This window comes from Pongo pygmaeus, chromosome 9 (assembly GCF_028885625.2).
Source record: "Pongo pygmaeus isolate AG05252 chromosome 9, NHGRI_mPonPyg2-v2.0_pri, whole genome shotgun sequence".
Lineage (NCBI taxonomy): Eukaryota > Metazoa > Chordata > Mammalia > Primates > Hominidae > Pongo > Pongo pygmaeus.
Genome location: NC_072382.2, coordinates 79478632 through 79490316, shown reverse-complemented (window position 1 = coordinate 79490316; position 11685 = coordinate 79478632). Strand labels below are relative to the sequence as shown.

Sequence of the window (11685 nt, the reverse complement as noted above, 5' to 3'; positions counted from 1 at the left end):
TTTTCTCTTTTTTTGTTTTCTTGGCAGGAGGTCCTTATATATTCTGTCCATTAATCACTTGGCAGTTTTAGATGTTGCAAATATTTTATTCATAATCTGTCATTTGTCTGTTAACTTTGCCTATATCTTCCTTTATTAAATAGAACTTCTTAATTTTAACATATATAAATTCATCAGTTTTTCCTTTTATCGTTGGCAATTTGGAGCTTTTGTTAAAGAAATCCTTCCCCACTGATAAAGTCACAAAGTTGGGTGTTTAATTCATATATTGTATTGTTTCTTTATCACTACCATAAGTACGTAAGATTACAAATTTAAGATTACAATCCTAAATCTTAAATTTGCAATCTTAGGTTGGTAGTTTTTGAACCTACTAAGATTCAATAATTACTTTCAAGAATTGAGGTGAAATTTATGTCATAAAATTAACCATTTTAAAAGGTACATTTCAGTGGCATTTAGTACATTCAGAGTATTTTACAACTGACACCTCTGTTAAGTTCCAAACAATTTTACCACCCCAGAAGAAAACCCTGTGCCCATTTAGTAGTTACATCCCATTTTGCCTTCCACACAAACCATGACTCTCATCCATCTGTCTCTATGGATTTACCTATTCTGTATATTTCATATAAATGTAATCATACATAGCCTTTTAAGTCTATCTTCTTTCACTTAGCATGTTTTCATTGTTCATCTATGTTTTAACATATATAAGTACATGCTAAGACATATAATTTTAATATATAGGTATATACATTCCTTATGGCTGAATGATATTCCATTCTATGTATATATCATATTTTGTTTATTCATTTTTCCATTGATGGATATTTAGGTGGTTTTACCTTTTGGCTGTTGTGAATGGTGCTATTTTGAACAGTTGTGTACAAGTGTTTGTTTATATACCTCATTTTAATTCTTTTTGGTATATACCTAGGAATGGAATTACTGTGCCATTTAGTAACTCAATTTTAACTTTTTAAGGAACCACCAAACTTTTTTCCCTAGTAACCGCAACCCCTTATTGTACATTTCTAGTTTCATTCCATAGTCATCAAAGAAGACACCTTGTGTGATGTTAGTTTTTTAAGATTTATTGAGACTGTTTTATGGCCTACTATATGGTCTACTCTGGAGAATGGTCCCTGTGCACTTGAAAAAAACATATATTCTGCTGCTGTTGGGTGGAGTCTACCATTTTTAATTTGCCTTTTTCTTGGCTCAGCATTTGCTTGATTGCTATAAACCTTTAACTCTCTTCAAGAGTTCCCACAATTGATTCTGACAGTTTTGCTCATTTTTTTTCTTTTATTTTTCTGTGGCAGGACAGTCCTTTGGAGCAACCTATCCTGCCATATTTGCTGATATCACTTTTTGTAATTACTTTTTACAACCAATATTTTATATACCCTCTTTAATATTCTGAGATAAAATATATAGGTGATAATACAAAGAGAAGTTTAAAAAATCAGTATAATACTTTAATTGTAATATAAAAGAAATAAAAGTAATTTATAGTAAGGTAGTATGAATTTGTTATGTAAACGCTAACATGACATTGGAAAGCATAATGAAGTAGTAGTATGTTTTAAATAAGCTGAATTAAAGAAATGTAAGAAAAATCAGAATCCATTCTGTGCAAGTGCTGATAAATGAAAATCTAAAATCTAGTCATAGGCCGGGCACGGTGGCTCATGCTTGTAATCTCAGCACTTTGGGAGGCTGAGGCTGGCAGATCACTTGAGGTCAGGAGACCATCCTGGCCAACATGGTAAAACCCCATCTCTACTAAAAATACAAAAATTAGCTGGGCATGTTGGCCAATGCCTATAATCCCAGCTACTGGCAGGCTGAGGCAGGACAATCACTTGAACCTGGGAGGTGGAGGTTGCAGTGAGTCAAGATCGCGCCACTGCACTCCAGCCTGGGTGACTGCGTGAGACTCTGTCTCAAAAATAAATAAATAAATCTTATTATAAAGACCAGACTTTTTTTTTTTTTAAATAAATACAAGAAATGAGAGAAACCATCTGAAGTGAAGTTAAATTAGTACAAATTATAGACTAAAGTGGTGAAGGAAAGGAGAAAGTATGGTAGTCTTATAAATTTGTTGGACCTTATTTCGGAAAGCAATTCTTTAGTAAATAATGAAGAAATATCAGAGAACAGATCTTTATTTTAAAATCTTAACATATATCAGATAAAGTATTTAGTCTTGAGTACTAAATATCTTTGGAAACAATACCCTTTCATTGATAATGAGATTTAAAGATGGGCTTTTTTATAAAAAAGGCATTCATCAATCTCTGACTACTATCAAAGTAAGTTTGAAAAAAAGGGCAGTTATTATAAAAACAAATGAAAGATTCAACTGATAATTTTTACAGTACATTTTTTATTTATCCAGAGATACCGATACATGATATGCAATATTTTTAGAACAACCAGTGAAATTAAATAACTTTATTTCATGTGTTGCCATAATTTAATATTTGATACTAAGCCTGTTAAAAGAGTCTTACATTCTCCATTACATATTTTAAATTGGCTTTCTTGCTTTTACAGTGACTACACCTTTACACTAAAACATTTTCAAATAAGTGCACAGTTTAAAATACAAGAAGCTGGGCTCAGAGACTCATGCCTATAAATCCCAGCACTTTGGGAGGCTGAAGTGGGAGGATTTCTTGATCCCAGAAGATCAAGACCAGCCTGGGCAACATAATGAGACCCCGTGTTTAAATCAACAAAAACAAGTGTAACTTTCTTCCCCAGAAGAGGATATGATACTCATAACTTGATTCAGAAGCTTTCTTTATTATACTGTTTAAATTGTGTTTGGCCTCCAGGTAGTTTGTTTTAGCTTAACTCTTAACAAATATTGAATGGCTTGTTTCCTACTCATTTCAAATGGAATAATCACCCTTTCTATATTGTAAGTTCATAAAGATTTTGTTGCTCAGTGTATCTTTTAAAGATAGAGTCATGCTTTTCCTGCTACCTAGTTGTGGTGACAATTAAATGAAATAATGTTTTTGAAAGTTTATAATGTGTTTATAAAAATCTGTGTTAAAAGCATTACTATTAATATTTTAATAATAAATATTACCTCGCATGTTCCAGAGGCTATTCTCTTGAGATAAAGTCTCAATCATAAGTCAACCTTTTGAGATTATGTAATTCTTCACATTAAAAATTAATTCATAATTTCTTGCCTTAGATTGCCTCTTAATCAGAATCACTTTTTAGGGGGAAGTGTATTTTGTGACAAAGGTACTTTGTCCTTTGGCTATTGTATGTTTTGAAAATATGGAACAAACTTCCTTGCCTTTATTAGCACTTTCCAAGCTGGCGTTTTGTCTTAGATGTGTAACTACCTTTGTTTTCCTAAGAACAACGTGCCTTCACATAGATTTAATTGCATTGTGATTTTTAGTTGTGACATGTATATGAATGTGAAAAGCAAAGCAAAACATTTAATAGTTTTTTGTGGCTTATGTTTTTGATTTGCAGCCTTCTGGCAAACTTAAGGTACCTGAGGAGAATTTCTTCAATGTTCCTGCTTTCTTAACTGTCTCAGGACAACTTCATCTAGAAGTGATGTCAGGGTATGAAATTTTCCTTTCTCTTTTGCTTTGATATATTACGGTTTGGTTGAGAGTGCTTCCCTTCCCATGCTCAAACCTAAAAGTTGAAATTAGTCTTTATCATTAGTTCACTTGAATTTTCCAAAATATTTAAGCTTCTTACTTGTAGTACGGACTTTTGTTTTTAGTGAAAAACGTAACACTGAAAATACAAAGTTGTCAATTTTTTCTTTTTACTAATCTTTCTTGCTTGAATCCCAAACATGTAATCAGAATTTATTTTAATTAATCATATTTATGAAAGTAAAGCTTCTTACTTGTAGTACAGACTTTTGTTTTTAGTGAAAAACGTAACACTGAAAATACAAAGTTGTCATTTTTTTCTTTTTACTAATCTTTCTTGCTTGAATCCCAAACATGTAATCAGAATTTATTTTAATTAATCATATTTATGAAAGTAAAGGCAATTTATAGTTTATACCTGAACCGGGTATTAGTCCATTTCATTTTAAAGAGAGTAGTATTTGAAACAGACAGAATAATTTTTTTTTTTCAGTAATTGGTTTAAATAAAATTAACTCATACCTACGTTTTGAGAGGTGTACAACAAATTACATCTTTTAAGTCAGATCAAATTAATTTTAGCAACTGTCAGACCTCTGGAAAGTCACTGTATTCCTTGGGGCCTAAGTTTTCTTTAAAACGGGATTGAGAAAGAAGATCTTTAAAATCCTGTCTAAATCTTATATTCTGTAATTCTGTGGGTAATTCCCATTTATTTTTATTTTTTTTAGAGGTAGGATCTCACTTATTGCCCAGGCTGGAGTATAGTTGCACAATCATAGCTCACAAACTCCTGGGCTCAAATGATTCTCCTGCCTCAGCCTTCTGAGTAGCTGGGACCACAGGCATATACCACCAAACCTGGCTAATTTTTTGTAGAGATGGGGTCTTGCTATGTACCAAGACTGATCTCAAACTCTAGGCTCAAGTGATCTTCCTGCCTTAGGCCTCCCAAGTAACTGGAACTCAAGGCACGTGCCAGCACACCTAGCTAATTTTTAAAATTTTTTGTAAAGGTGGGGTCTCACTGTGTGTCCTAGGCTGGTCTCAAACTCTTGACTCAAGTGATTCTTCCGCCTCAGCCTCCCAAAGCGCTGGAATTACAAGCAGGAGCCACTGAGCCTGGCCTCTGGGGGTAATTTGTTAATGCAGATTCATCAAGTACTGAGTTTTCTTTATGTATCTTTTTCTTTAAATATTTTCTCATTATAGAGATTAGGACTTAAAAAAATCTTTTCTGGAAATAGCTCACTTGAAAGGAAGGGAATCTTTTGGTGTTTTCCATTGTTTTAAAAATGCACAGATGAGAAAACTCAAAGAAAATGTAATAGAATAGTTTGCATATTTACTTTTGTACTTTGCTAGAAGAATGGAAAGTCAGTGGTGGAATAAAGATGGTCTTGAAAGTAACATGTTCTTTTCTGATTTATCTTTGAAACAAAAATATGTTATTTGATAGTTCCAATAACCAAATGACTGGCAATATTAGCAGAATACTATGCAGAAAAAGTGTCATAATAACACTGTGAGTTTATAGGATTTGCAGATCTGGATGTAGGAAAGGCCGTGTCAAGCATGTCATGGAATGTTCTTAGGCCTATGGAATTATAATTTTAAAAAATTAAAAACATGACTCATTCAAATACAAAATGAATATGTATCAAAGTTTTCATTCAATTGATTATATTACCAAGGAAACAAGTAAAATAGAAAACTGTTTCAAAGAGCATCTGAGGACCTCTGTATTTATAGGCATTTTAATAATTGGAATAAGAGTGCTAGGTCAGTTACAAACTGGTTAATGTCCTACAGCACCAACACATCCTAACCTTTGGGATTATCTCTTCTACCTGGTAATTTGCAACTCTGCTGGGAAAGATCTGTAAATTAGCATGTAACTTCACTTAATATGGGTTATTTAATTCAATATTAAATAGACTAATGGAACAAGTACATTTCCCTTTCCCTAAGTAATTAAGTAACTGTTGAATGGGCCTTTGTCCCCTTATTATGTAATACCTTGAAAGGATATCACTTTTTTAAGGCTACAGCTTTCGGCCTTATATTCAAGGTTTGGATAACCTTTCTTAACAGCCTTTTAGTATTCATTTCTATTATTTATAAAGTTAGAGGCAAGGTGTCTCATCCCTCAGAAGTGTCATATGTGAAATATATAAACTTAGCAAATGTTTGTTTCTCTATTATAATACCACTAGTGTATTAAATATGCCTCTTTCCCAGTAAAGCGCAGTGAACCACAGAACACAGTGTTCTGTGAAACTTGACGGGAGATTAAATTGCTAGAATACTAGGTTTTGTATTTTTTAGTGTGCCATGAAGTATTTCTACTACTGTCATTCAAACGTTCCTAGTTTAATATGCACAGTTCTAGGACTATTAAATGCAGAACATAAATGTTTTTGATTAAAGCATGATTTATTCTCCAATAAGAAATTGTTAGTCCATTTTCCCTCAGCTTTGTTTTTTCTTGAATTCAATTTAACAGACTTTGTAAAAAGCAAAAGATTTATGCAATCTGAAGAGAAACCAGAGTATTAACAGACTTTTAAAATGGAGAAAATGGTAGTTAAATTTAGACAGTTAACATTTTCCAAAAGGATATCTCTGTTGATTTAGTGGGTTTATGGTTCCATTTTAAAGCTTTTTTTAAAGTAAATATTCTATGCTGGAATAATTTTTAATATATAGAAAGTTGAAAAGATAGTGCGTAGTTTTGTATACTCCCTATCCAGTTTCCCCCATTGTAAACATCTTCCATGACCATGATACATTTGTCAAAACCAAGAATTAAATGTTATCACATTACTATTAATGAAGCTCTAGACTTTATTTGGATTTCACCAGCTTTTCCATTAATACCCTTTTTCTTTTTCCAGGATCCAATTCAGGGTACCACATAAAACTTAGTTGTCATGTTTCCCCAGTTTCTTCCATTCTATGACAGTTTCTCAATTTTTCTTTTTTACGACCTGTGCAATGTACTCTAATCTGGGTGAGTCTGACATTTTTCTCGTGATTAGACTAGGGTTATTTGGGTATTTTGAAAGAATACCACAGAGGCGAAGGCTTGTCCCGTCACATTGTATCAGTGGATATGTGATATCCATATGATGATGTTAACCTTCATTACTTGGATAAGGTAGTGTTTGCCAAGTTTCTTTACTGAAAATACACTATTTTTTCCCTTTTCTTACTCTAATTTTTGGAAGTGAGTCACTAAGTGTAGTCTCCCCTTACTGGGGATGGGGGTTTGGGAAGAGGGAGATGGAGTTAAGAACTACCCACAGGAGGGAGAATGATTGGAATTCTATATGAAAATTTGTTGTCTCTTTATCCTTCTTTATTTTTTATTTGTGTAATCATTTATATCTTAATGGACTTGTATATTTCATAGTTTGGGTTATAATTCAGTGCTGTGTTATTTACTTTGATGCTTAAAACTGTTTTAGTTTTTGTTGTTGGGAACTCATTCAGATTGATTCTTACGCCCCTTTGACATGCCCGTGTGCTTTGACTACTTCCTTATTCTCTGCTACTGCAAGATGCCTCAGCTTTGTTTATTGTTTGACATTCGTTCACCACCTTTATTTGTTTTTATTTTTTTTTTATAGTAAGTAAACTTACACTGACATATTATTATTCCTCCAAAGTCCATAGCTTTGATGAGCATTCACTCCTGTTGTCTGCATTCTATGCTTTTGGACAGATGACATGTTCATCATTATAGTAACACACAGAATAGTTTTTGCTGCCCTAGAACTTTTCTATGCTCTGCCTAGCCATCCTTCCTTCCTAACCACTGGTAACCATTGATCGTTTTACCGTCTCCATAGTTTTGCTTTTTCCAGAATGTCACGTAGTTGGAATCATACACCATAGAGCCCTTTTAGATTGGCTGCTTTTGCTTAGTAATATGAATTTAAAGTTCCTCCAGGACTTTTCATGGCTGGATAGCTCATTTGTTGTAGTGCTAAATAATATTCTGTTGCCTGGATGTAACACAATTTATCAATTCACCTGTTGAAAGACATCTTTTGGTTGTTTCCAAGTTTTGGCAGATTTCCCAGGCTTATTTTTTATTTTCCCTTCCCTAGTCCTAAAAATTAGTTATTTCTCCAAAGAGCCCTGGTTCCTTTTATTAGAAGATGGTATTTAGAAGCCAAAATTGGGTCACTGGATATGTTTGCTGTTACTGAGAGATTATTGCTTTTAAGCCTTTCAGTAGACAGAGATTTTTTTTTTTTTAACTAGAGAAAGCTAAGTGAGTTTTCATTGCATTTTGCTTATGAATATAATTTATAAGTGGTAAGTTCATTCCAAGAGAGATGCAAATTGTAAAACCTGCAATTAAGAAATGTCACATAATGAAGTATTCCATTTCTCATCAGTTAAAGTCAGAATTGGAGAAAGGCTCAGCCTAAAAAGAAAGAATGTTTATTATTATTAGAGGGATTTTTTTCCTTCTTGGGCATTTTAATGCTAAGCCATGAAGTCAGGCATGTTTTAGGTTAAAACTGATGATTTTCTCTTGAATGTTGTTGTTGGAATAAATTAGTACAGTTTTTCTAGAGGAATACCTTTTTACCCAGAATTTCATTTCTAGAAATTTTTCTTAAGGAAATGATCTGACAACTCTGCAGAGAAGCCTAAACAAAAATGTTGAAAGCAACTTTTATTTATAATAGTGAAAAATTACTAATAATCTAAATGTCCATTCAAGATTTGTTAAACCTAAGTATACCAGGAAAAATAGTCATCACCATTTATCATCTGGGGCTAATGGGCCTTATTTTTAAAAAATATTTTAAAGCCATCTTGTAGTTAGTACACAGAAGTATAAAGGACAGTGAAGATCAACTTTATTAGAAATTTTCAGAAGAATTTAAACATAGCAAGTCAAAAAAATTAAATTGTTATATTGAGAGAGAACGTATATGCCCTAAAATTCACCAATTTGAAATGTGCAATTCAGTGGGTTTTAGCATATTTTGCAGATATTCAGGTATCACTGACATAATTTTAGAATACTTTCCAATATTTATAATTTTAAGGTTTTTTTTAATCACTCCCAAAAGACAAATTTTTCCCATTAGCATTCACTCCCTGACCTCTTCTTTGCCCCCACCCCTGGGCAACCACTAATTAATCTAAGTTCTCTCTCTATGAATTTGCCTATTCTGGAATATTTATCATATATAGATAGAATCACACAGTAAATTATATTTTGTTACTGGTTTATTTCATTTAGCAAATGTTTTCAAAGTTCATCAACTTGCAGCATGTATCAGTACTTCATTCCTTTTTATTCCCAAACAGCATTCCATTACATGGGTATATAATGTTTTGCTTCATTTATCAGATAATGAGCATTTGGGTTGTTTCTACTTTTGGCTCTTGTAAGTAATGTTGCTGTGAACATTTGGGTAGAAGTTTTTGTGTGGACATGTTGTCATTTCTCTTTGGTAGATACCTAGGAGCGAAATTAATGGGTCATGCAGTAACCATGTTTAACCGTGTGAGGAATTGCTAGACTGTTTTCCACAGCGACTGGACCATTTTACAGTCCCACCAGCAATAGCAAAAGCATTCCAGTTTCTCCACATCCTTGCAAATGCTTCTTATTGTCTGTCTTTTTTATTGTAGCTGTTCTAGCAGATGTAAAGTAGTATCTCATTATGGTTTTGACTTGCATTCCCCTGACTACTAATGATGGGTTTTCATCATTAAACTCAATGAGCACATGAAAAGGTGTGGAGCGTCCTTCCGTGTGCCTGTTGGCCATTTGTATGTATTTTACTTGGAGAAATGTGTATGTAAGTCCTTGAGTTATTTTTAAAATTGGATTGTCTTTTTATTGAGTTTTGAGAGTTCTTTATATATTCTTCATACAAGTCCTTTATTAAATATATGATTTGCAAATATTTTTTCCCCATTTGGTGGATTTTCTTTTCACATCCTTGATGTTGGCAAACTCAGATTTTCATTTTCACTTTTCTGGGTTTTGAAAGTACTTCAGATGGGCATAGCCTATTGAATGCAGCAAACTGCTGAATACTGCCATGTATGAACCTGGAACATATGCTATCCTTTGAATACTGATTCCAGATTTTTAAATACATCTTTAATAGGCTCTAACTTATTATTACTTCTGAAACTTATACTTACATTATAAAAAAAATGTTTTTGAGTATTTTGTCCCCTTATAATTTTGTTGAAGGAAGAGTGGCCATCTTTTTTGCCCCATAATTGCAAAACATTTTTATTTTTAGATTGTACACCAATTAGAATGATCAAATTAATGAATTCTTCTATTTCTACATCATCTTTTTTTTCTAAACACCTTTATAAAATACTTGCTTCAGCATTTGTTCACTTATTAACCTTATTAAGTAAATTTTGATATACAAATATCATAAATGAAGGAATATTGCCACATATCCTTTTAGAAAATGGGATGGTCCAAGTTCTTGTAAATTATTGCATAATGAAATCCTTATTGTGGAATGACTCATTGGATGAAAATACTGAATTTGTTTTTTGTCTTGAAATGTATTTTTCACTTAACAGTTCTTATGTTTGAGAAAATTCACTTAGATAGGTATCATTATCTGAAAGCTCTTTGTCTGAGATTTCACTTACACAACCAGTTTTACCATCATCATTAGAGAGTAGATTGTCAACCAGGTGCAGTGGCTCATGCCTATAATCCCAGTGCTTTGGGAGGCTGAGATGGAAGGATCACTTGAGGCCAGAAGTTTGAGACCAGCTTGGGCAACACACGAAACCCTATCTCTACCAAAAAAAAAAAAAAAAAAAATTAGCTGGATGTAGTGGCACATACCAGTATTCCAAACTACTTGGGATGCTAAGGCAGGAGGGCGCTTAAGCCCAGGAGATTGAGGCTGCAGTAAGCTATGATTATGCCACTGCACTCCAGCCTGGGCAACAAAAAGGGGAGGAGATTGTTGCTGCCTCTTTGCATTCATGTTCTGATTTGTCTAATAACTATGAAATACCTTTATCATTTTAATTCTCTTTGTTAGTGTGAGTGAAAAATAAAGATCTGAATTCTGAACCGTGATCTGCAAAAACTACAAAAAGGCTACAACCATGTATCTGGGCTTTTCTTATACCTTCTTGAAAGATGACATAGGCCTGGCACAGTGGCTTAAGCCTGCAATCTCAACACTTTGAGAGGCTGAGGCAGGAGGATCACTTGAAGCCAGGAGTTCAAGACCATCCTAGGCAACATAGTGGGACCTAGTCTCTACAAACAAACAAACAAACAAACAAAAACCAAGCATGGTGGCATGTGCCTGTAGTCCTAGCTACTTGGGAAAGTAAGGCAAGAAGATTGCTGGAGCCCAGGAGTTGCAGACTGCAGTGAGCTGTGATCACAACACTACACTCCAGCCTGGGCAACAGAATGAAACCCCACCTCTTTTTTTTTTTTTTTTTTTTTTTTTAATTATTATGATACTTTAAGTTTTAGGGTACATGTGCACAATGTGCAGGTTAGTTACATATGTATACATGTGCCATGCTGGTGTGCTGCACCCATTAACTCATCATTTAGCATTAGGTATATCTCCTAATGCTATCCCTCCCCCCACCCCCCAACTCCACAACAGTCCCCAGAGTGTGATGTTCCCCTTCCTGTGTCCATGTGTTCTCATTGTTCAGTTCCCACCTATGAGTGAGAACATGCGCTGTTTGGTTTTTTGTCCTTGCGATAGTTTACTGAGAATGATGATTTCCAATTTCATCCATGTCCCTACAAAGGACATGAACTCAACATTTTTTATGGCTGCATAGTATTCCACGGTGTATATATGCCACATTTTCTTAATCCAATCCATCATTGTTAGACATTTGGGTTGGTTCCAAGTCTTTGCTATTGTGAATAGTGCCGCAATAAACATACGTGTGCATGTGTCTTTATAGCAGCATGATTTATAGTCCTTTGGGTATATACCCAGTAATGGGATGGCTGGGTCAAATGGTATTTCTA

The 11685-nt window shown here is 33.8% G+C and overlaps 1 protein-coding gene across 5 annotated transcripts in view; it reads left to right on the top strand.

Annotated features, from left to right (window-relative positions):
- The window catches only part of NARS2 (asparaginyl-tRNA synthetase 2, mitochondrial), a 144220-nt gene that overhangs the window by 46917 nt on the left and 85618 nt on the right, over positions 1-11685 (top strand). For all 5 annotated transcript variants that reach the window (XM_054439408.2, XM_054439412.2, XM_054439411.2 and 2 more), the window contains one exon: positions 3517-3611. In XM_054439408.2, coding sequence (XP_054295383.2) covers positions 3517-3611 — 95 coding nt within the window. The remainder of the gene's footprint in view (positions 1-3516; positions 3612-11685) is intronic.